Here is a 26,035-nt window from a genome sequence, read left to right on the forward strand (position 1 = left end):
TATTTATATAACATTTTAAATAAAAAAAATCTCTCATTATAAGCACTGAAATATGGAACTTTCTTTTCTGATTAAATGGAAGAAATTCCTTCCCCATCTGCACTAAGTTTTCCTCTGACCATGTATGCAATTTCATATTTTTCAGGACTTTATTCATGACCTCTGGCATTGCAGAAAATTTCCTTCAAAAACTTCAGCCAAAAGTACTAGCTCCTCATTCTGCTCATAATATTTACTTCCTAATCAAACAAACAGTTAACTGAAGAGCACACATTATCAGAAATTGCCCAAGTTAAATATTAAAAGCTAAAGATTTTGTTTGAGATCCACATATATGTTACTTACCAGAAAGTACATTCATACCAAATTTTCATCCTACACTGTTTTTCTGAACTATGTTTGAACACCCTGAACCCTGTTAAAGCAGGATCTGTAAATTATTTTAAAAGTGAACATTAAAAAGATTTAAGGAAGAAAGTAATTTTAGAGCAAGTTGCTTATACAGCGAGAAGCAGAAGTAAAAATTTGATATTGCCAGTTTTTAGTGGTGAAAGAAAACTTAATTGCAACTTTACAAAATGTAAAAAGAATTGTAAAAGTTTGCAGTTGTTCAAAGCATATTCTTAGAGAATATAAATTTAAATCACAAATTTCTTGAGATAAAATGTAGCAATACCATGGAAATATTATATTTGTGTTGGAAACAAATTTATAGTCTGTCTGTTCATAGTAAATAGTGCTCATTTGTCAGTGCAGATTAGCAAACATATTAACATAATTCTCAGAAGTTAAATTAAAGAGGCCCCTACCTCCAACTCATTGTTCACATTCAATATGATTGCCCACATATCTGCACGCAGTGTTGTTGGACATCCCTGCCGAATGTATTGCTGAGCTGCAGCACTGTCCTGTTCAGACAAGACTAAAAGCAAACAAAATACAAACTTTCAGTGAAAACTTCCCCAACTCCAATGTGCTGAAACAAAACTTAATATTTAAAACTTAAACTTTTTGAAACCCACCCTGTCCCCTGTAAATTGGGAGGCATGGACCCATGGGCTGAAATGGCCTGTTACCGTGCTGTATGTCTAAATTTTAAATTTAAATTTACTTTTTTTGTTTAAAAAGGAACTGAAATAAGTTTAGATATATTTGATTGAAATAACTTCCATGCTCCCATTATAATGAGAATGGCCATCTTATTCCATGTGTATTACCCTTTATCTTTTAAATTAACATGCTTTTCATTCATTCCTATATATCTTTATACACCTCCATCCCCAATACTGATGGCTTCAAAGTCCTTTGTTTAGTTCTGGATACAAGGCCCAAATAGTCTCCCTCTACCATCACTGTCAGTACATGACCTAACCCTCAATAATTTCTGCTTTGATGCAGCCCACTTTCTCCAGGTCTTTTTTTTTGGCTACACAAGCAAGGACCCTCAACTTTTCCTCCATTGCATCAATTACTACTTTGGTGCTGACTCATGAACCCATGATGAGCTCATCGACTTCATTCACTTTGTTGCCAACTTCCACCCCAACCTCAAATTCACTTGGTACATCTCTAGCAACATTCTCCCTTTCCTCGATCTGTCTCTATCCCAGGAGACAAACTCTCAAGAGAAATCTTCTATAAACCCACCAACTCCCACAGCTACCTCAACTACATGTCTTCATACCCTGACACCTGTAAAGATTCCATTCCATTCTCTCAATTCCTCTATCTGTTGCATCTGCACCCAGGATGAGGACTTCCATGCCAGATTAAAGAATTTCTCCTTCTTCAAACAACGTAGCTTTCCCTCTACCACCAACAACTTGGCCCTCACCCACATATTACCCACACATCTGCCATGGCCCCCACGCACAAGGTCAGGATTCACCTTGATCTCACCTACCACCCCATGATCCTCCTCCACTATTTCCACCACCTACTACGTGATCCCACCTCAAAACGCATATTCCCCTCCCTGCCTTCTGTATGACTCCCTTATCCACTCCACCCTCCCAACAACCGTCCCCTTGGTACCTACCCTTGTGACTGCAGAGGTGCTCCACTTGTGCCCACACCTTCTCCCTCACTACCATTCAGGGCCACAAAGAGTCTTTCCAAGTGAAGGAACATTTCACTTGTGAATCTGCAGGGGTCATCTAATGCATCCAGTGCTCCTGTTGTGACCTCCTCTACATTAGAGAGACTAGACAGACTGGAAGATCTTTGTTGAGCATTTCAACCCTGTCCACCCCAATAGCGTGGATCTCCCAGTGGCCACCCATTTCAATTCCTATCCTATTCTCTTACGGACATGTCTGTCCATGGTCTCATGCACTGCCAGACTGAGACCACTTGCAAATTGGAGAAAAAAAAACCTCATCTTTCGACTGGGCACCCTACAACCGGATGGCATTAATAGACAATAGACAATAGGAGCTGGAGTGGGCTCTTCGGCCCGTCGAGCCAGCACCGCCATTTTACAGATCATGGCTGATCACTACCATCAGTACCCCTTTCCAGCTTTATCCCCATAACCTTTAACTCCTTTGCCCACTAGAGTCTTATCTAACTCTCTTTTGAACATAATCAGCGAATCTGCTCTGTGGCAGAGCATTCCACAGATTCACACTTCTCTGGGTAAAAAAAATGTTTTCTCATCTCCGTCCTAAAGGGCCTACCCTATATTCTTAAACTATGCCCTCTAGTCCTCGTCTCCCCCATCATTGGGAACAAGTAATCCGACTTCACCCTGTCTATCCCCCTGATAATTTTGTATACCTCAATCATGTCCCCCCCTCATCCTTCTAAACTCCATCGGATACAAGTCCAGTTTTTCTAGCCTTTCAGCATATGTCAACCCCGCCATCCCTGGAACTAACCTTGTAAATCTGCGCTGCACACCCTCTATAGCTAGTATGTCCTTCCTCAAAATTGGAGACCAGAACTGGATACAATACTCCAGGTGGGGTCTCATCAGGGCCCTGTACAACTGCAGAAGGGCGTCTCTGTTCCTATACTCTAATCCCCTCTTTATGAAAGCCAACATGCCATTAGCCTTCTTCACAGCTTTCTGAACCTGCATGCTAGTCTTCAGTGACCGGTGAACAAGTACTCCAAGATCCATTTGCTCCTCCCCACTCCCTAGTTTGTCTCCATTTAAATAATACTCAGCTTTCCTATTATTGCCCCCAAAATGGATAACCTCACATTTGCTTACATTGAACGTCATCTTCCATTCAGCAGCCCACTCCCCCAACCTGTCCAAGTCCCTCTGCATTTTCCTGACATCCTCCTCACACAGCCACCCAGTTTCGTGTCATCTGCAAATTTGCTCAAGTTATTAAAATCCCCTCATCCAAATCATTTACATAAATTACAAACAACTGAGGACCCAATACCGATCCCTGCGGCACTCCACTCGTCACATCCTGCCATCCTGAAAAAGACCCGCTTACCCCAACCCTTTGTTTCCTATTTCTTAACCAAATTCCTATCCATGTCAGCACCTTACCTCCAATACCATGCTCCCTGATCTTGCCCACTAGTCTCCCGTGCGGTACCTTATCAAAGGCCTTCTGGAAGTCCAAATACACCACATCCACTGGCTCTCCCAAGTCCACCCTCTTTGTCACATCCTCGAAAAATTCCAGAAGGTTAGTCAAGCATGACTTACCCTTAAGGAATCCATGCTGACTAGCCCTTATACTATTATTTCTGCCTAAGTGTTCTGCTATTACTCCTTTTATGATAGACTCCAATATCTTCCCCACCACCGACGTCAGGCTGACCGGTCTATAATTTCCCGTTTTCTCCCTCTCTCCCTTCTTAAAAATCGGCACCACATCAGCCACTCTCCAATCCTCAGGGACCTCCCCCAAATCTATGGAACTTTGGAAAATGTCGACCAGTGCTTCCACAATTTCCATAGCAACTTCTTTAAGCACCCTGGGATGCAGCCCATCAGGCCCTGAGGATTTATCAGCCCTCAGTCCCAACAATTTACTCACAACCTCCTGTTTCTGGATCCGGATATCCATTAGATCCCCTACTTCCCCAGGAAAGTTCCCCAAGTCTCTTGATACCGCATGACCACTACCCCCTAACTGACCATAACCTATATCCTCCTTGGTGAAGACAGTTGCAAAGTATTTGTTAAATTCCTCAGCCATCTCGTTTCCGGTAATAATTTCACCCTTTTCCATTCTTAATGGACCAATTTTAGACCGAACCAATTTCTTCCTCTTCACATATTTAAAAAAGCTTTTGCTATCCTCCATTATATTATTTGCTAATTTCCTCTCGTACTTCATTTTCCCCTCTCTTATGACTTTCTTAGTTACCCTCTGATGCTCCTTGAAGGTTTCCAAATCCTCTAACTTCCCACTCCACTTCGCTATCCTATACTTACTCCCTTTGGATTTGATATTACCCTTGATTTCATTAGTTCGCCACGGCTGCCATTTGCATCTCCAAGAGCCTTTCCTCCACTTTGGAATAAATTTGTCCTGAAACCTGTGAAAAATGTCCAAAAATACCTGCCATTTTTTCCCAGTTGTCCTCCCAGCTAGTGTATCTTTCCATTTTATTTTGGCTAGCTCCTCCCTCATAGCTGCATAATCCCCTTTATTTAACTGCAGTACAGATGCTTCCGATTTCCTTTCTTTTTCCCTTTCTAATTGCAGCTCAAAAGTAACCATACCATGGTTACTATTTCCTAATGGCTCCCCTACATCGAGGTCACTTATTAACTCTGCGTCACTGTACAGCACCAAGTCCAGAATCGACTTCCCCCTGGTAGGTTTCTCCACTAGCTGCTCCAAGAAAGTATCTCGTAGACATTCAATAAACTCAGTCTCTTGTGCTCCTGCCCCCGTCTGATTATCCCAGTCCACCTTCATGTTAAAGTCCCCCATAACTACTGTATTGCTACCACTTTGACATGCCACTCTTAATCCCTGATTTATACTTCTACTGATATCTAAGCTACTTTTCGGAGGCCTGTAAATGACCCCCATTATGGTCCTCATGCCTTTACAAGTTCTTAATTCTATCCAAACAGACTCTACCCCATCTATTTCAATGTCTTTCCTTTCAAACGCCTGAATTTCATTTCTTACCAACAGAGCTACCCCACCTCCTCTTAACTTTCTGTCTTTTCTATAGGACGTGTACCCTGGAACATTTATTTCCCAATCCTGCCCTTCCCGCAGCCATGTCTCCGTTACTCCGACAATATCATTAAAAGCCATTTCTCTGGCTTTCGTTAAACCACCCCTTCCATCGCTTTCCCCCAGCTCAGTCTCTCCCTTCCCTGTTTCCTTTCACACAGACATGATAAATTCTTACCTCTCCCCTTATCATTTCCAATTAATTCCTTTTGTTGGTCTGGATTCCTACCCCAGCCAGCATTGTCTGAATTCTGAGATTTCCTGCTTCAGGCTCGTTCTGTTTATTCCTTGAAGGGCTCAGGCCTGAAATGTCGGCAACACATCTTTGCTTTTTATAGACGCTGATAAGACTGACTGAGTTCCTCCAGCATTTCTGTGTTTTTACTGCAATCACAGCATCTACAGACTTTCCTGTTTCATTCTTTTTAAGGCATATGCAGAGTGCAAGAAAAGGAAACCAAAACAAAAGCTGGTGCCTCAATTTCTCCATTCCAGAGCATCAGAAAATCTTTCTTTTTCAAATAATGCAATTTGCCCCATACAGCAGTCAATAGACCTTTCTCCTCCATTTCTTCTGTTTCTCAGAGTTCTGTTTTTACCCCTCCTGCCTCCAAACAGAACAGGGATAGGGTTCCTCATCCTCACCATTTAACCCTCCAGCATTCAATGCATCATCCTTTGTCGTCAGCTGCAAGTTGACAACACCATTGGACACATCTGCCCCTCCCCATACCCCTCTGCTTTCCACAGGGATCACTCCCCAATGATTCTTTTGCCAGCTCATCACTCCTCACCCACCTCTCCATTGCCTCCTGTACTTTCCCCTACAACAACAGGAAATGTAATACTTATATCTCCTCCCTCATCACTATCCAGGGTCCTAAACAACTCTTCTATGAGAGGCAAAGATTCACATGCACCTCCTCTCACCTCATTCACTGCATTCGGTGCTCCTGGTGTAGCCTCCTCTACATTGGTGAGATCAAATGCTAACTTGGCATCAATTTTGCAGAGCATCTATGCTTTGTCCACAATAGCCACCCAGAGCTCCTGGTTCCAAGGCAATTTCAACCCCCACTCCCATTCCCACACCAACCTTTCTGTCCTGGCCCTTGCTCACTGCCAGTGAAGGCCCATCACAACCAAGAACACTTATTCTGTCTGTGCAGTCTGCAACCCAATGGTATGATCATGGAATGTTCCAATTCCAGCTAACAAGTCCCTTCTCCTTTCTTCTGTACCCCTTTCTTCACTTCCCATCCCATTTTCATCCCCTTCCCACCATCCCATCTATTCTCATCCTCCTGCTCCAGAGATCATCCACCTCACCCTCCACTAGAATATTCTAATCTCTCCACAATCTCCCACTGCTCTGTTTCCATCCGATCTCTCTCCATACCACAATTCTCTTATCAGATTCCACCACTGACACTTTAATCACCCACTATACCTTGTATGACCCATCTTCTTCCACCTGACTAGTTTATTTTTCTTACTGTTCTCTCTTTGTCTTCTTCCTATTAGGTTTCACCTCTGACTAGTTTGCCAAGCCTATGTGGAGCCCTGTCTCACCCCTCCTACCTGTCTTCTTTACAGTGCTCCCGATTTAACCTTTTTCCGTCCTGAAGAAGAGTTTTGGCTCAAATGTCAGCCATTCTTCTTCTCCCACTGAAGTTGCTTGGCCTGTTGAGTTCCTCCAGCAGATTGTATTTGACTGCAGTTAACCCACCCAGATCTCTTGTTATCTCCTTATGTCTTGTTTACAACTTTTTTCCTTCTGTAAAATTTTGTAAAAAGCTTCAAACACTGCAAATGAGGCAATTCCCCTTTGACCACTCCATCCTGCCCAAAGAAGCAACAAAATACAAAAACCCAGCAGTTAGCATCTTTTGTGCAAATAACAGTTCTTTAAAAGACAAGTTTGCATTAACTAAAAAATAGATTTTAAAAAATGTAACAGTTTACACCTTTAAAGTTTTTCTGCACATGTAGAAGAAATTAATGAATGGCTAGGGCATTTTAATCTCAAACTATTACAACCTATTGAAATGCATGACTGAAAGCCATCTTTGCCACGGTCCTTTTGACCATTCAGTAGTTTCCTACCCATCTTAGATTCTTTTTACAAAAATAAGTAAATCAATTTATTTGGATTTCTTATCATTCCAGTTAGTGCTCACCTTTTTGTCCAAGGCGTATGTACTCAATTTCAAAAGGTTCTGTAAAAGGATTTGCATTAACAGAGTTATATTAAAGAGCATTTCACATCTTTCACAACATCATCCAGTCATTAAGCAAATTTTTACAATTCAGAAGTGACTTTGACAATTTTTTTTAAAATCTTGACCAATAAATGTTTACTATAGTTACAGAAACTATTTAAAATTTGCATATTTGTGACTTCCCTTATCGACACACCTTAAAATTCATCCCAGTGCTCTGTTCTCTAGGATACACCATGTCCAAAAATGCACCATCTCTTTATAGCTGCTTCCTGTTCTTTCAAAGTCAACCTTAAATTCATGGCTCTTCATCATCAATGGCTGTTCTCAAAAAGAAATGCCCCTGCATCTTATTTGTAACTATTCTCAAATCTCCAGCATTACCTTGCTGAATTAATGTTGTTTACACAGTTTCTACAACACCATCTCTTAAATTGGGCACCACAAACTGCATTTATCAATGTTTTATAGCAATGTTTCATTTACGCAGCTCACTATATTTATGAAAGCCATAGCAGCTGCAAGAAACAAACAGCTTAGCATATTTGAATTAAAGGACACATTTTAAAGTCCATGTTAGAATTGGTCATGCGTAACCTAAACAATGAAATAATTACATGACACAATTTCAACAAATTTATTCAGTAAACCGCAATCAAGTAAAAGAATACTGTGACATTTCACTTAATACAATAAATAACATAAAATGGTGGAATTTTGCCCAGAAGTTTGACATTGATGAGCATAGATCATACAGTAATTACAAGGTGCAGAGTTAAAGGCAGCAAGAGAGAGGAATAGACTTGAGCAATTTCAATATATTTCTTTCTAAAATCGGAGACCATTATGTGACTTAGAGCTCACATCAATCCCATTCCTCCACAAACCTATCATCTCCCATAAACCCATCAAATCCTCACACATCTGCACATGGTATAATTAAAAGTAATCAATTAGCCCATCAACCAGCACACATTTGCAACAGGGGAAGCATCAAAAACACCTGGTCAGGCCAAGGACAAGCAGACAAAACCAGGGTAATGATTGTACCCTCATCATGGTGCTGTGATTTAGTTTGTCTGTAATCAGCATTAAGTCCCTAAAACTTAGTAATTCCTTGAAACTTTAAAACCATTTAATAGTTACAAATACTCACCAGGAGAGATCCGCAATGAATCATCAATACCAAGTTGCTCATAATTCAAACCAAGTTCTGTATACAATTCCCTCTTCAAGAAAAAGAAAAAAAACTTGAACTTATTTGTAATACATGTTTCTATCAAAAGGTTTCTAATACAATTAATATCAAGAGCATAATCAGCTGTATCTCATGCACCAGTGTTTTTCTTCTCCAATACATATGTATCATTGAGTGACAGAGCATGGGCTTGTTCCAACAATTCATAACCTGCAAGTCTTTGCCTTCAGATATGCCAAAAGAGAATGACTGCAAGTCCATTAATGGCAGATTAGTGGAGTAACAAAATTCTGTTGGCTCAGGTGGTCTTACATCCAGTCAATTCAAGACAAGTGTAGAGAGAGCCCTTGGATATAGTTACTAAGCCACTCTCTAGCCAAGAAACTGTCTACAAAAGGATATTCACGAGGTACAGAAGACGAGCCATTTCCATCTTACAAAAATGTAATCCAAAGAAATTCATTGGCCAAGATTTTGGGCTCAGCAGCAAACTAATGGTAATTATCAATTAGCTTAAAAGAAAATGGTCAAAGAACTAAATGATTTCACATTTTCTCAACACGAGTTTCAGTTATCTATTGCTGACTTGACTAAATCTTTTCTTTGGCTTGGCTTCGCGGACGAAGATTTATGGAGGAGTAAATGTCCACGTCAGCTGCAGGCTTGTTTGTGGCTGACAAGTCCGATGCGGGACAGGCAGACACGGTTGCAGCGGAAAATTTGTTGGTTGGGGTTGGGTGTTGGGTTTTTCCTCCTTTGTCTTTTGTCAGTGAGGTGGCCTCTGCGGTCTTCTTCAAAGGAGGTTGCTGCCCGCCGCACTGTGAGGCGCCAAGATGCACGGTTTGAGGCGATATCAGCCCACTGGCGGTGGTCAATGTGGCAGGCACCAAGAGATTTCTTTAAGCAGTCCTTATACCTCTTCTTTGGTGCACCTCTGACACGATGGCCAGTGGAGAGCTCGCCATACATGATCTTGGGAAGGCGATGGTCCTCCATTCTGGAGACGTGACCTACCCAGCGCAGTTGGATCTTCAACAGCATGGATTCGATGCTGTCGGCCTCTGCCATCTCGAGTACTTCGATGTTAGGGATGAAGTCGCTCCAATGAATGTTGAGGATGGAGCAGAGACAACGCTGGTGGAAGCGTTCTAGGAGCCGTAGGTGATGCCGGTAGAGGACCCATGATTCGGAGCCGAACAGGAGTGTGGGTATGACAACAGCTCTGTGTACGCTTATCTTTGTGAGGTGTTTCAGTTGGTTGTTTTTCCAGACTCTTTTGTGTAGTCTTCCAAAGACGCTATTTGCCTTGGCGAGTCTGTTGTCTATCTCGTTGTACTGAACAGTACTGATTAATTCTATTAGACAGCAAAACAAGAAGTACACAGTTCTGGCAAAGCTGCAATGAACTCTTGATTACTGTGAATGTCAGATGTGTATTCTTCTTATGGTTGAGGATAGCAAATTCATCTATGAGAAACTACTAGTCCCATGCAGCCATGATACTTCAAAAGTCTATTCTCCTGCAGCAACATGTCTATTGCCACTGTTGCTTTGAAGTCAGGCTGATAGAGATATCAAGGCAGATACAGGTCAATTAATTGACATGGTACACATGACACAGGTGGTGCTGATATTGTTGCTGCTTGATTAAAGGATGTATATTCTAACACCAGCTGTAATGGGGAAGTTGCCATGAGCCTTGTTTATAGTCAAAACATGAAACTAGCTCTTCTGCCCAATTTGTCCACTCCAACCAAGTTGTACACCCATGCTCCAGGAAATGTTTACATGACGAATACTCAAAACATTCAGTCATCCATCTTCTGTGAAGTCACCCAGGAAATCATTTTATCTCCCCCTGGAAAGTGGGATAGGGTTCTCCCCACCCCCACCTCCCACCCCCACCTCCCACTCCAAATTAAATTTTAGACATACAGCATGGTAACAGGCCCTTTCGGCACTCGAGCCCGTGCTGCCCAAATGCACCCAACTAACCTACAAGCCCCGGTACACGGCGGTGGCCCCGATCCGGGCAAGAGCGAAGGGGAGGCGGCGGCCCCGGCCTCGGTCGAGTGAGGCAGGCGGCGGCCCCGGCCTCGGTCGAGTGAGGCAGGCGGCGGCCCCGGTCCTGTCAGAAAGTAGGAGGTGGCAGCCCCAGTCTGGGCACAGGGAAAGCAGCGGCGGCCTCGGCCCCGGTCCGGGCAGAATGGTCCGACCTAGAAGGGGAGGCAGAATGGTCCGACCTAGAAGGGGAGGCAGAATGGTCCGACCTAGAAGGGGAGGCAGAATGGTCCGACCTAGAAGGGGAGGCAGAATGGTCCGACCTAGAAGGGGAGGCAGAATGGTCCGACCTAGAAGGGGAGGCAGAATGGTCCGACCTAGAAGGGGAGGCAGAATGGTCCGACCTAGAAGGGGAGGCAGAATGGTCCGACCTAGAAGGGGAGGCAGAATGGTCCGACCTAGAAGGGGAGGCAGAAAGGTCCGACCTAGAAGGGGAGGCAGAATGGTCCGACCTAGAAGGGGAGGCAGAATGGTCCGACCTAGAAGGGGAGGCAGAATGGTCCGACCTAGAAGGGGAGGCAGAATGGTCCGACCTAGAAGGGGAGGCAGAATGGTCCGACCTAGAAGGGGAGGCAGAATGGTCCGACCTAGAAGGGGAGGCAGAATGGTCCGACCTAGAAGGGGAGGCAGAATGGTCCGACCTAGAAGGGGAGGCAGAATGGTCCGACCTAGAAGGGGAGGCAGAATGGTCCGACCTAGAAGGGGAGGCAGAATGGTCCGACCTAGAAGGGGAGGCAGAATGGTCCGACCTAGAAGGGGAGGCAGAATGGTCCGACCTAGAAGGGGAGGCAGAATGGTCCGACCTAGAAGGGGAGGCAGAATGGTCCGACCTAGAAGGGGAGGCAGAATGGTCCGACCTAGAAGGGGAGGCAGAATGGTCCGACCTAGAAGGGGAGGCAGAATGGTCCGACCTAGAAGGGGAGGCAGAATGGTCCGACCTAGAAGGGGAGGCAGAAAGGTCCGACCTAGAAGGGGAGGCAGAATGGTCCGACCTAGAAGGGGAGGCAGAATGGTCCGACCTAGAAGGGGAGGCAGAATGGTCCGACCTAGAAGGGGAGGCAGAATGGTCCGACCTAGAAGGGGAGGCAGAATGGTCCGACCTAGAAGGGGAGGCAGAATGGTCCGACCTAGAAGGGGAGGCAGAATGGTCCGACCTAGAAGGGGAGGCAGAATGGTCCGACCTAGAAGGGGAGGCAGAATGGTCCGACCTAGAAGGGGAGGCAGAATGGTCCGACCTAGAAGGGGAGGCAGAATGGTCCGACCTAGAAGGGGAGGCAGAATGGTCCGACCTAGAAGGGGAGGCAGAATGGTCCAACCTAGAAGGGGAGGCAGAATGGTCCGACCTAGAAGGGGAGGCAGGCCCCTCCAGCCCGGGTAAGAAACCTGCATAGGAGAAGGCCACTCCGATATAAAACCTACGACCCAAGGACCTCGCTGCCATGTCCCAGCTTGCTTGGCCACGGCACACAAACCATGGGTGTAAAGAGTGGGGCCAGTACTGCGCGCACAGCACTCCACCTAAAAGCTCCTTTGCGCAGGCGCGAGGACAGGTCCACGCCCTGCCGGTCCACGCCCTGCCGGTCCACGCCCTGCCCCTCCACGCCCTGCCCCTCCACGCCCTGCCCCTCCACGCCCTGCCCCTCCACGCCCTGCCCCTCCACGCCCTGCCCCTCCACGCCCTGCCCCTCCACGCCCTGCCCCTCCACGCCCTGCCCCTCCACGCCCTGCCCCTCCACGCCCTGCCCCTCCACGCCCTGCCCCTCCACGCCCTGCCCCTCCACGCCCTGCCCCTCCACGCCCTGCCCCTCCACGCCCTGCCCCTCCACGCCCTGCCCCTCCACGCCCTGCCCCTCCACGCCCTGCCCCTCCACGCCCTGCCCCTCCACGCCCTGCCCCTCCACGCCCTGCCCCTCCACGCCCTGCCCCTCCACGCCCTGCCCCTCCACGCCCTGCCCCTCCACGCCCTGCCCCTCCACGCCCTGCCCCTCCACGCCCTGCCCCTCCACGCCCTGCCCCTCCACGCCCTGCCCCTCCACGCCCTGCCCCTCCACGCCCTGCCCCTCCACGCCCTGCCCCTCCACGCCCTGCCCCTCCACGCCCTGCCCCTCCACGCCCTGCCCCTCCACGCCCTGCCCCTCCACGCCCTGCCCCTCCACGCCCTGCCCCTCCACGCCCTGCCCCTCCACGCCCTGCCCCTCCACGCCCTGCCCCTCCACGCCCTGCCCCTCCACGCCCTGCCCCTCCACGCCCTGCCCCTCCACGCCCTGCCCCTCCACGCCCTGCCCCTCCACGCCCTGCCCCTCCACGCCCTGCCCCTCCACGCCCTGCCCCTCCACGCCCTGCCCCTCCACGCCCTGCCCCTCCACGCCCTGCCCCTCCACGCCCTGCCCCTCCACGCCCTGCCCCTCCACGCCCTGCCCCTCCACGCCCTGCCCCTCCACGCCCTGCCCCTCCACGCCCTGCCCCTCCACGCCCTGCCCCTCCACGCCCTGCCCCTCCACGCCCTGCCCCTCCACGCCCTGCCCCTCCACGCCCTGCCCCTCCACGCCCTGCCCCTCCACGCCCTCCCCCTCAAAAGATGCTCACAAACTCAAGCTAGCATGCTGGAACATCAGAACCATGCTAGACAAGGCTGACAGCCACCGACCTGAACGTCGGTCTGCCCTCATTGCACATGAACTCCTCAGACTTGACATCGACATAGCCGCTCTCAGTGAAGTCCGCCTTGCAGATGTAGGCAGCCTCCAAGAACGCGGCGCGGGCTACACACTCTACTGGTCTGGCAAGCCTATGGATGAACAACGCCTATCTGGTGTAGGATTCATGGTCAAGAACTCCATTGCCTCCAAACTCGAAAACCTCCCGACAGGCCACTCGGACCGGATCATGTTCATGCGACTCCCCCTTCAAAACAAGCGTCGCTTCATACTTATCAGTGTCTATGCTCCAACCCTCCAGGCGGAACCAGCAGAAAAGGACAAGTTCTACACTGACCTGCGCAACCTCATTCAACGCACCCCTACAGCCGACAAGGTTGTCATCCTTGGCGACTTCAACGCTCGCGTTGGCAAAGACTCAGAAACCTGGCCAGGAATCCTGGGCAAGCATGGTGTTGGCAAGTGCAACGACAATGGGTGCCTCCTGTTGGAGCTCTGCGCAGAACAGCGGCTTGTCATTACAAACACCCTTTTTCAGCAGAGGGAGAGCCTGAAGACTACCTGGATGCATCCCCGATCCAACACTGGCACCTCCTCGACTACGTCCTGGTGCGAGAAAGAGACAAACGAGATGTGCTCCACACCAGAGTCATGCCCAGCGCAGAATGCCACACTGACCACCAGCTGGTTCGCTGCAAGCTCAACCTTCACTTCAAGCCAAAGCCCAGGAACAGTAAAGCCCCCAGAAAGAGATTCAATGTTGGAAACCTGCAGTCAGACGAAGTGAGAGGAAACTTCCAGGCAAACCTCAAAGCAAAGCTCGAGGATACAATCCGCCTCATGGACTCGTCCCCTGAAATCTTCTGGGTTCAGCTGAAGACTACCATACTGCAATCCACTGAAGAGGCACTGGGCTTCTCCTCCAGGAAAAACAAGGACTGGTTTGACAAAAACAGCCAGGAAATCCAGGAGCTGCTGGCAAAGAAGCGAGCTGCCACCAGGCTCACCTTACAAAGCCGTCCTGGCCAGAGAAGAAACAAGCCTTCCGTCGTGCATGCAGCCATCTTCAGCGCAAATTCCGGGAGATCCAAAATGAGTAGTGGACTAGCCTCGCCAAACGAACCCAGTTCAGCACGGACATTGGCAATTTCAGGGGTTTTTACGAGGCTCTAAAGGCTGTTTTTACCCCCTCCATAAATCTTCGTCCGCGAAGCCAAGCCAAAGAAAGGCTGTGTACGGCCCCTCACCCCGTCCAAAGCTCGCTCTGCAGCTCAGACGGCAAAGTTCTCCTCAGCGACAAGATCTCCATCCTCAATCGATGGTCAGAACACTTCCAATCTCTTTTCAGTGCCAACCGCTCAGTCCAAGATTCCGCCCTGCTCCAGCTCCCTCAGCAGCCCCTAAGGCTAAAGCTGGATGAGGTCCTCACTCGGGAAGAGACATATAAGGCAATTGAACAACTGAAAAGTGGCAAAGCAGCAGGTATGGATGGAATCCCCCCCCAGAGGTCTGGAAGGCTGGCGGCAAAACTCTGCATGCCAAACTGCATGAGTTTTTCAAGCTTTGTTGGGACCAAGGAAAACTGCCTCAGGACCTTCGTGATGCCATCATCATCACTTTGTACAAAAACAAAGGCGAGAAATCAGACTGCTCAAACTACAGGGGAATCACGCTGCTCTCCATTGCAGGCAAAATCTTCGCTAGGATTCTCCTAAATAGAATAATACCTAGTGTCGCCAAGAATGTTCTCCTAGAATCAGAGTGCGGCTTTCGCACAAACAGAGGAACTACTGACATGGTCTTTGCCCTTATACAGTTCCAAGAAAAGTGCAGAGAACAAAACAAAGGACTCTACATCACCTTTGTTGACCTCACCAAAGCCTTCGACACCGTGAGCAGGAAAGGGCTTTGGCAAATACTAGAGCGCCTCAGATGCCCCCCAAAGTTCCTCAACATGGTTATCCAACTGCACGAAAACCAACAAGGCCAGGTCCGATACAGCAATGAGCTCTCTGAACCCTTCTCCATTAACAATGGCGTGAAGCAAGGCTGTGTTCTCGCACCAACCCTCTTTTCAATCTTCTTCAGCACGATGCTGAACCAAGCCATGAAAGACCTCAACAATGAAGACGCTGTTTACATTTGGTACCGCACGGATGGCAGTCTCTTCAATCTGAGGCGCCTGCAAGCTCACTCCAAGACACAAGAGCAACTTGTCCGTGAACTACTCCTTGCAGACGATGCCGCTTTAGTTGCCCATTCAGAGCCAGCTCTTCAGCGCTTGATGTCCTGTTTTGCGGAAACTGCCAAAATGTTTGGCCTGGAAGTCAGCCTGAAGAAAACTGAGGTCCTCCATCAGCCAGCTCCCCACCATGACTACCAGCTCCCCACCATGACTACCAGCTCCCCACCATGACTACCAGCTCCCCACCATGACTACCAGCTCCCCACCATGACTACCAGCTCCCCACCATGACTACCAGCTCCCCACCATGACTACCAGCTCCCCACCATGACTACCAGCTCCCCACCATGACTACCAGCTCCCCACCATGACTACCAGCTCCCCACCATGACTACCAGCTCCCCACCATGACTACCAGCTCCCCACCATGACTACCAGCTCCCCACCATGACTACCAGCTCCCCACCATGACTACCAGCTCCCCCCACATCTCCATCGGGCACACAAAACTCAAAACGGTCAACCAGTTTACCTATCTCGGCTGCACCATTTCATCAGATGCAAGGATCGACAACGAGATAGACAACAGACTCGCCAAGGCAAATAGCGCCTTTGGAAGACTACACAAAAGAGCCTGGAAAAACAACCAACTGAAACACCTCACAAAGATAAGCGTATACAGAGCTGTTGTCATACCCACACTCCTGTTCGGCTCCGAATCATGGGTCCTCTACCGGCATCACCTACGGCTCCTAGAACGCTTCCACCAGCGTTGTCTCTGCTCCATCCTCAACATTCATTGGAGCGACTTCATCCCTAACATCGAAGTACTCGAGATGGCAGAGGCCGACAGCATCGAATCAACGCTGTTGAAGATCCAACTGCGCTGGGTAGGTCACGTCTCCAGAATGGAGGACCATCGCCTTCCCAAGATCATGTTATATGGCAAGCTCTCCACTGGCCATCATGTCAGAGGTGCACCAAAGAAGAGGTACAAGGACTGCTTAAAGAAATCTCTTGGTGCCTGCCACATTGTCCACTGCCAGTGGGCTGATTTCGCCTCAAACCGTGCATCTTGGCGCCTCACAGTTCGGCGGGCAGCAACCTCCTTTGAAGAAGACCGCAGAGGCCACCTCACTGACAAAAGACAAAGGAGGGAAAACCCAACACCCAACCCCAACCAACAAATTTTCCCCTGCAACCGTGTCTGCCTGTCCCGCATCGGACTTGTCAGCCACAAACGAGCCTGCAGCTGACGTGGACATTTATCCCCTCCGTAAAACTTCGTCCACGAAGCCAAGCCAAAGAAGAATTTTATTATTATTATTAACAGCGTAAAACTTCTTACTTAACTTTAAATTCAACTCTAAACTTTATGCGCAAATGTAAATATGTATGTGTGTTAAAACCTAAACCATTACAGTTTGAGCTTGATTCTGAAGAGATTTTAAAGTTAAATCTCAGAAAGCTTTTGTGTTGAAACTCAGTCTTTACTGCTGTTCAAAAGCAATTATGGAGTAAGTGTGAGGCATCAGATTTCTTTAAATCGTTGCTCAAAAACAATCATGAAATATGTTGAGACATCAAGTCATCAGACCGCTTTAAAACTCTCATATCTTATGTTCTGTTCTTTTCAGAGCAACGTTTCTTCATATGAATGATTTTCTCTCTTGTGCATGGAGATTTTGGAATCTGTGTTCCGCACAAAGAATCGGTCCCATTTTCAAGAGGCAGCAAAGTTCCTATTTTCTTCCCCGTTGACTTCACAAACCAGACAAAGGTTAAACAAAGTGCCCAAATAGGAAAGGACATGTTTGAACTGCCATCTTTTCTTAAAGAGTCAGTCAGAAATGATCTTCCTCCTTGAAAAGCCTTATTCTGTGTTAACAGCACCTTTTCTGGTTACTGTATCTTCAATCCTGTCTTTCACAGGATGGTCACCTTCCTTCTGGGTTTTAAAAATCTGCTTCCAGAAATATCTTTCGCTGAAAATTCTCATCGCATGACACATGACATCATTTGTTTCATTTCTCCAGAAGCATGAATCATGCCAAATGGCCTTTTAAAGTATTTCCAAAGTTAATTCACATGTTAAAAGCATTTCTGTCCACTTAGAGCCACTTCAAAACTATGAATTGCAAGCCCAGACTCTGGCCTGTCTGCAGATAATTGAATTAAAAGTCCTGCATGTTTGAATAACTGCCAGCAGAATTCTGTGTGTACACACAAATGCTTTTAAGCCAACACCCATTGTTCTTGGATTTCAAATAAAAAAACTACTTCAGCTTTATAACTCTGTTTTCCTCAGATGCTTCAACTCCAAAAGTGGCCTCTCTGAGTGTAACTGTGTGTCTCTGCATGATCCTGAATCCAGCCCTCAATCTAACTTTACTAAATATTTTACAACTAAACTTTAAAGATTAATAATTAACACAAAACCATTACAAAGGTTGGGCCATATGCTCAGATGCCCAAAGCGAATTGAGATAATGTTAGAGCAAGTAAAAGGTTCATTTAAGACACGAGTCAATACAGGATGAATGTCAATATAGAGGATCATCAAAACAGCCAAGACGATCACTATTTAAATTTATTTTTTTTTAAAGACATGCAGCACAGGCCCTTTCAGCCCATGAGCTGGTGCCACCCAATTTACACCCAATTGACCTACACCCCGGTACATTTTGACCAGTGGGAGGAAACCGGAGCCCCCAGAGAAAACCCACACAGACACAAGGAGAACATACAAACTCCTTACAGACAGCGAGGGATTCGAACCGCAGCCCCGATCGCTAGTTCTACGACAACGTTAACCATACACCACCCGTACTGGGAACATTTCTTAAATAGGCCTCAAAAGATTATAAAAGACCCTTTCCATCAAGCATGCAGCATCTTTGGCCCTCTATCTATCAAGGTGATGTTACAGGAGCATAAAAATCAGCACTGCCAAGCTGGAAAATAGCTTCTTTCCATAGGCTGTGAGATTGATGAGCAGTATCCAGTAACAGAGTAAATCGTCTCAAAATATTTATATACATATTATTTTAAGTGTATATATGTAATTATTATGTATTGTGTAATGTCATCAGGTTGTATACGTATAGACAGATGACAATGAACTTGAGAGACTGCAGACGCTGGAATATGAAGCAAAATACAATTTTCTGGAGGAACTCAGCAGGTCTAACAGTTTCAATGGGAGAAACAGAAGTAAACTTAAAAGACCAAGAGTATCAGTGGACGAAACATTCTTGACATAAGCACCCTCTATTTCATTACACACCAAAATAATCTCTTGTGGTCTCATTGCTGACCCCAACAAATAAATTAGAAAGCCCATCTGGCATCTTAAAAATATAAGCACACAGGAAAACAGATGGAATCCCTTCTGGAGTTCCAAAATTTGACAGAGATATATGTATTAAACAATTACAGTATGGAAACAGGCCATCTCGGCCCCTCTAGTTCTTAGAGCCTCTTGAAGAAACTGCGACGTCCTAATATTCATGCAAATCCCTGTCCTTTCATTAACCAATCTCAATAATTCTTTAACCAACAGTTTATCCACAGTACCTCAGTGACATGTATACTAAATTTAAGTAGATTTCTACTTAGCACATTTATTAATGTCATGAAAAAATCTATCTACAAAAATAAAGACTGTATATTCTATTTTTGCCCACAGCAGATCATTTAGTTGACTGCCCTTAATTGACCCAAGTTTGGCCAGTTAGCCAATTGTTAACTAGTTCATCAAAATGCTTACTTTCCAAGTAAAATTCCTCTTACCAGCTCAGGAAGGTCTTTTACTGGCAAAGGGACATTGATTAAACCCCAACTACTGTGCAGACCTGTTGGGTCACCACCATTGTAATTTGGATTCCGAAGATTAATCAGAACCTGAAAACCCAAAAGTGAAGTCGAGATAAAAATTAAAGCTTTCATACAAGTACTCCTCCTGACAGAGGCATATACAGAAATTGAGACAAACACGCCAAAAACACTTTATTTCACCAACAGAAAAGAAGATAAAGTTTCCTATGATAAATATCCCATTGTCCTCCAGTTATTGGTACTTTAATCATAAAGCATATTATTGGTTTGGATGGGTTCATTGAGGGTAATTCTCACATTGCTACAGTCCCATATGTTTGAGCAATTCAAACCTAAACATCACTAAATAACCACTTAATTTCATTCCATTTTTGAGGCAGCTCTGCAACTATAGAACCAAACTGAAGTGACTTGTAGTCTTGTAACAATCTGTTAATCTGAGTCAAAACTGACAACCAAAACCTTGGCATTTTTTTTCTGCTAAATAACATCTGCCCAATTTTAACTTATATAATGGAAATTACAAATAAAAACTACGTACCCAATGTCTGTATTTGTATACATTAGCAGTTATTAAAATGCCACCCTGATCTCTTTGTTATTGTTATGTTTATTAACCTGAAACTTAATAAAAAGTTTGAAAAGAAAAAAAAACTACTTGTAATCTACACTGACTTTTCATTTAACATCACTGTCTCTTTCTCTTTGGCTTGGCTTCGCGGACGAAGATTTATGGAGGGGGTAAAAAGTCCACGTCAGCTGCAGGCTCGTTTGTGGCTGACAAGTCCGATGCGGGACAGGCAGACACGATTGCAGCGGTTGCAAGGGAAAATTGATTGGTTGGGGTTGGGTGTTGGGTTTTTCCTCCTTTGCCTTTTGTTCGTGAGGAGGGCTCTGCGGTCTTCTTCAAAGGAGGTTGCTGCCCGCCAAACTGTGAGGCGCCAAAATGCACGGTTTGAGGCGTTATCAGCCCACTGGCGGTGGTCAATGTGGCAGGCACCAAGAGATTTCTTTAGGCAGTCCTTGTACCTTTTCTTTGGTGCACCTCTGTCACGGTGGCCAGTGGAGAGCTCGCCATATAACAGGATCTTGGGAAGGCGATGGTCCTCCATTCTGGAGACGTGACCCATCCAGCGCAGCTGGATCTTCAGCAGCGTGGACTCGATGCTGTCGACCTCTGCCATCTCGAGTACTTCGACGTTAGGGGTGTAAGCGCTCCAATGGATGTTGAGGATGGAGCGGAGACAACGCTGGTGGAAGCGTTCTAGGAGCCGTAGGTGGTGCCAGTAGATGACCCATGATTCGGAGCCGAACAGGAGTGTGGGTATGACAACGGCTCTGTATACGCTTATCTTTGTGAGGTTTTTCAGTTTGGCCTGGAAGTCAGCCTGAAGAAAACTGAGGTCCTCCATCAGCCAGCTCCCCACCATGACTACCAGCCCCCCCACATCTCCATCGGGCACACAAAACTCAAAATGGTCAACCAGTTTACCTATCTCGGCTGCACCATTTCATCAGATGCAAAGATCGACAATGAGATAGACAACAGACTCGCCAAGGCAAATAGCGCCTTTGGAAGACTACACAAAAGAGTCTGGAAAAACAACCAACTAACATCACTGTAATGTTGCAAAATGTGTTCATGATACAGAAATAGATGATTTAGCAGATTATGATAGCAAGGGATATGGTAAGATTGAATAAGTAGGATGGACACCATAATATGAGAAGATGTGAGGTTTTCAATTTGGACAGAAGAATGAAAAAAAGTTATTTCTTTAATGAAGTGAGGCCACAAAACATTGCAATACAAGGAGATGAGGGGTGGCGTCCGAGACATGAAATAAAAATTTTAGCAATCAGATCCATTTAATTAGTAAAACTTACAGGGGTAGACCTTAATTGCAAGAAGTATGGAGTCCATTTCCCTGTATCTGAAATGCTCGGGACCAAACGTTGTTTGGTTTTTGAGTTTTTTCAGTTATAGGAACAAGACTGAAAAAACCCACAAACACCATAGTAACATCAGCTGTGAGCAGTCCCCGACACCTCCCCACCACTGCCGGTCCTGACTATGATCCCTGCTCCTGGTCAGGAGCCCGGTTTCCTTGATGATGTTGGGACAAACGATTATTCCGACCACTTGTGGCTGGGAGACAGCAGCACACAGTTTGTAAACCAAGTACAATGGAGGGTAAGGAAGAAAAGGAAAGGGAGAGGGGAAGGAGTTACCTGAAACGAGGACAATCAGTGTTCATGCCCTTTGGTTTAAGGGCTGACCCTTGCACCTAATTTTTCCTAATGTGCACCCTGACCCTCCAACTTCCTTCAGTCGCTCACTGATGATTTGTGATTCCAGCCTGCTTCTCTGAGCCGACATCCAGCCGTTCAGCATCAGTCTTCCTGGCTGGTTCTAAGCTCTGTTGCTACCATACTGACACCAACAGAGCATCAAGACCTCACAAGGGGAAGTTAGGTAATCATCTTTTTTTCAACTTGCGACTTCATGTCGGGTGCTGCAAAGAAGTTCAGTTTTTGGATCTTTTCAGAATTCAGAACTTCGGATATGGGGAAATGTACTGTATAAAGGAAAGTTTTGATACAACTTTCATAGGACATTAGTGAGACCACTCCTCGATTACTATACACACCTTTGGTTTCCATAGTTAAGGGAGGATGTGGTTTAATTAGAGTCAATGCAAAAGAAGTTCAGAAGTTTTATTCCTAAGATAAAGGGGATGACATGAAAAAAGATTGAGCAGATTAAGTCCATGCTCATTGAAATATAGAAGAATTTGAGGTGATCTTATTGATACAAATAAGATTCTGAAGGGAATTGATAGGATGATTGGGCTACATACAACCCTGATGCACCCAATGGGCCTCAGTCCTCGTGTTGCTGCTGTTCCATCATGGTGTGGGCTGAGAAATTCTCATAATCCAACTCCCTTTCACACCATCGTGCCTAATCTATCGTGGAGAAGGATCAAAGATCCTTATCAAACCAAGTCCTGCAGGAACAGGCAAGGACAATGAAGACTATCGTGGAGAAGGATCAAAGATCCTTATCAAACCAAGTCCTGCAGGAACAGGCAAGGACAATGAAGACTATCGTGGAGAAGGATCAAAGATCCTTATCAAACCAAGTCCTGCAGGAACAGGCAAGGACAATGAAGACCTGGTAAAATTCCATTTTTTCCCACCCCATTCCCGTACATCATTCCATTCAAGTCTTATTTGGTTATTCACTGTCATAGAGACTAACAATTTTTGAAAAAAAATCAAAATAAAAGCAACAATTCATGTAAAATACAGTACAACGATTATCCAAAATGGTAGGATAAATGGTTTTTGTTAGAGAACTGGTCATTTCTTTTTTAAAAACAGCTCAGTAGCAACAGCAAACCACTTATATCAATGTTTAACAACAACAAACAATAAGGGAAAGCTTTTTAAGCATTAAAATAATGTTTAATTCTCACCAAAAAATTATTGGCCAGAACATTGCCACCAATCACCAAGGCCTCCCAACCTCTGCTGCCAATACCCGACAGGTTCCCAGCTCCACCACTGATTCCCCCGGGAGGCTTCACAGGCTGGTGGAACACTCACTGACAAGTTGGTGGGCTCTTGTCTCCCTGGTCACTGGAGCTCCTGACACCAAAATCCCGACTCTGAATCCTCCCCTAGGCCTAGGGGAGTCCAGTGTGCATGTGTGGTAGTAGGCCGAGGGGAGGGTTTGGAGTCAGTGTCAGGAGTTGCGCTGTGCTGAGGAGGGAGGGAGGGAAGGAGCTAGGAGGGAAGGGGAGGAGAAGGAACTTGACTGAGCCCAAAGTCCTGCTCCTGCTAGGGAGACCTCTCTCCTTGATGATTTGAGAAGGAGGATTGGAGAGAAAAGCCAATAGAGGAAGGAAAAGAAGAAATGGAAAGAGATAGCGGAGGAAGTTACCTGAAATGCAGGTAACTAATTTCAAGTTGGGTGAATTTTCTTTCAACCTGTGAGGTCAGTTTGGCTCTGAAAAATTTCTGATATATGAGGATTTCTAATTTTTTCGGATATCTTCATTTATCCAAAATATTCAGATAATCAGAGTTGTACAATATTTTATCTGAATAAGTGAATTTGTCTACTCCAAATTTACAGTGAGTTATTTGTTAAAGATTTAAATGAAAGATTACATAAAAACAATGAAGTCAGTGAGAACATGCTCAAAACCACATTAGAATTCACTGCCCAGATTTAATTTTTTTTTCACTAAGTCAGATCAAATGGGAAATCTTACCTCCAGAAAATCTTTAGGAGCATAGACTGGTCGGAAGTGACTCAAATCTGGAAAAATGTACAAAACTAGATGTTCAAATATCAACTAAATACATATTTAAACAACATCAAGGGGGGGTGGGAAGGTGGGAGGGTAGGGGGGAAAAAGGGGAGAAAATGCCACTGTGTATATTTAAGAGAGAAATGTTTGTATGTATTTTGATTGATATGGTTCATAGTGTGAAAAATTTTTTAAAAATTAAAAATGCAGACATACAATAGAAACATAAACTACAAATGCTGAATTCAATCACCTAATGCCCTGTCTCACATCCCTTCCCACTTTATATTGACCATCTCCCTCTCCACTCAGTTCTGATGCAACCCCAAACATCAAAAATTCTTCTCCTCCTATAGATAATGGTCAACCTGCCAAGTTCCTCAAACAGGATTTTTGGCCTATGTGTTATGGCGACAAATCAATGAAGCTCTGAGAAAAATATTTGCATGATCCCCAAGGGAAAGACCACTGCACCTGTGAATCTGCCAGGAAGTAGTATTTAAATATTCAGAAACCTAATAAGATAGCTTACTCTAAGCAATTTTGCACTTGCATGCCATTAAAGGAGAGACCAAACATAACAATGGATTACCTATATTTAATTTAACATGAATTTATGCTATCTAGGGAAGTGATAAGATTGGTTTAATGAACTTAAAGAAATTTGAGCAAACAGCTCAATTTATTTAATAACTCAACTTTATTTTGGAAATGAAGAAAGAGCAATTCATAATTAACTACTCCAACATATTACACAGGAGCATAATTAGTCAAAATTAGAGTATACTGCAATATTAACATGGGTTAAGGATATTTTGCATCTTAGTCATTAACTGAAAAAAAATGCTTCAAATATGTTTAAAACATAATAGCACAATATAAATAAATCACTGGCATTAATTACAAAATGAAATTTGTTCCAAAACATTATTGGGTCAATGTTTACTCGGAAAAATAATGCTGGTATGGATAAATGGGACATTCATTTTTAGAGCCCAGTATTAAAGCAACAATAAGAAAGTGAAATGTCGAGGGCAACTCCTTTATTCTGCCAAAACAATGAATCTCTGAGGAATAGTTCCAATTATCCGTATGAAGTCTTCTGTTCCCCATTCCCAAGATTCAAACAGACTTTCAATAATAAATATACCTGGCTCGTCAGTCCCCATTTCATTCCACTTGTGCAAAAGCTCTCGCTGTTCATCCGCTGATCTCTGCTTGGAAAAATAATGTTGCTTCAATCTTAATGTTTCTGCATCTCAATAATTACAGCATTTTAAGCTCATTTTAAGTGTACCTTTTTTGCTAGAGGGATGCTCATTTCCGTGCACATGCTGTTTAAACTCTTCAGAACACGCTTTTCCCAGTTTACCTACAAAAAAGGCACACAAATTTCAGAAGGCATGGACAGAAACCTGAGAGCTAACAATCTTATAGCAACTCTGGTTTTGTGAATACCAATAAATTGTTTTTTTTAAATTCAGCCTTTAAAGCAAGGCCACATTGTTTATACCAGAATTTTTCTCATTTGTACAACTGTATTTTGAAAATTATGGTTTTATTTGAGCATGCATAAAGTAAATATATGACATGATCATATTTCAAGATTAATACAACAAATTAATTTACATTTTTTATTTTTTTAAGACATGTAGCACAGTAACAGGCCATTCTGGCCCATGAGCTCGTGTCACCCAAATACACCAGTTAACTTACAAACCCCATACATTCTTGAAAGGTGGAAAAAATCTAAGCACCCAGAAGAAAACACACAGACACAAGAAGAACTTAAAAACTGCTGCAGACAGCGCTGGATTCAAACCCAGGACACTGGTATTGTAAAAGGATTGCGTTAACCATGCCACCTCATGGCTCATTTTTGTTGAGTGTTGATTATTTATACTGTGGCAGCGCACTCACTCAGGGTGAACCAGCACCCCTTGTAATGCCACGTGGCGGGGCGCTGTCGGGGGTTTCTTCCCCAGTCGAATCTCCCATGTGGCGCACGCCCCAGGCAGCTTCTGTGACATCATCACGCACAGGGTGACTGAGCCAGTGCTGCCCTTAAAGGGGCAGGCGCCAAATTCAAATAAAAAATAAAACAGTCATTAACGACCCTCAACGTAGTGGCTGTGTTTCTTTCACTACTCACACTGCCACAATACAATTATTTTGATATTTTTAAATCAATTCAGAAATCAGAATATATCAGAGATTGCAAAAAATTCTATGCATTATTAAAACAATTATTTATTAGAAGTGATTTTTTTTCATTCAAGTGTTTTTAAACTGCATAGCAATTAGGTTCATAGGGTGGTGGAGGAGGAGGAGGAGGAATTTTGCATGGTTTCTTCACAGGGTTGGTCCATGAAGTGTAAAATTGGG

General features: G+C 45.1%; 1 protein-coding gene across 10 annotated transcripts in view; it reads right to left on the minus strand.

Annotated features, from left to right (window-relative positions):
* tbc1d19 (TBC1 domain family, member 19) overlaps positions 1-26,035 on the minus strand; it is a 114,374-nt gene that overhangs the window by 52,989 nt on the left and 35,350 nt on the right. For 9 of the 10 annotated variants that reach the window (XM_069925007.1, XM_069925005.1, XM_069925013.1 and 6 more), the window contains exons 5-11: positions 24,948-25,022; positions 24,801-24,864; positions 23,612-23,658; positions 19,284-19,394; positions 8,547-8,619; positions 7,349-7,387; positions 810-922 (exon numbers count right to left, since the gene is read on the minus strand). In XM_069925007.1, the coding sequence (XP_069781108.1) occupies positions 810-922; positions 7,349-7,387; positions 8,547-8,619; positions 19,284-19,394; positions 23,612-23,658; positions 24,801-24,864; positions 24,948-25,022 (522 nt within the window). The remainder of the gene's footprint in view (positions 1-809; positions 923-7,348; positions 7,388-8,546; positions 8,620-19,283; positions 19,395-23,611; positions 23,659-24,800; positions 24,865-24,947; positions 25,023-26,035) is intronic. The other variant, XM_069925010.1, reaches the window with a different exon arrangement.

This window comes from Narcine bancroftii, chromosome 3 (genome assembly GCF_036971445.1).
Source record: "Narcine bancroftii isolate sNarBan1 chromosome 3, sNarBan1.hap1, whole genome shotgun sequence".
Lineage (NCBI taxonomy): Eukaryota > Metazoa > Chordata > Chondrichthyes > Torpediniformes > Narcinidae > Narcine > Narcine bancroftii.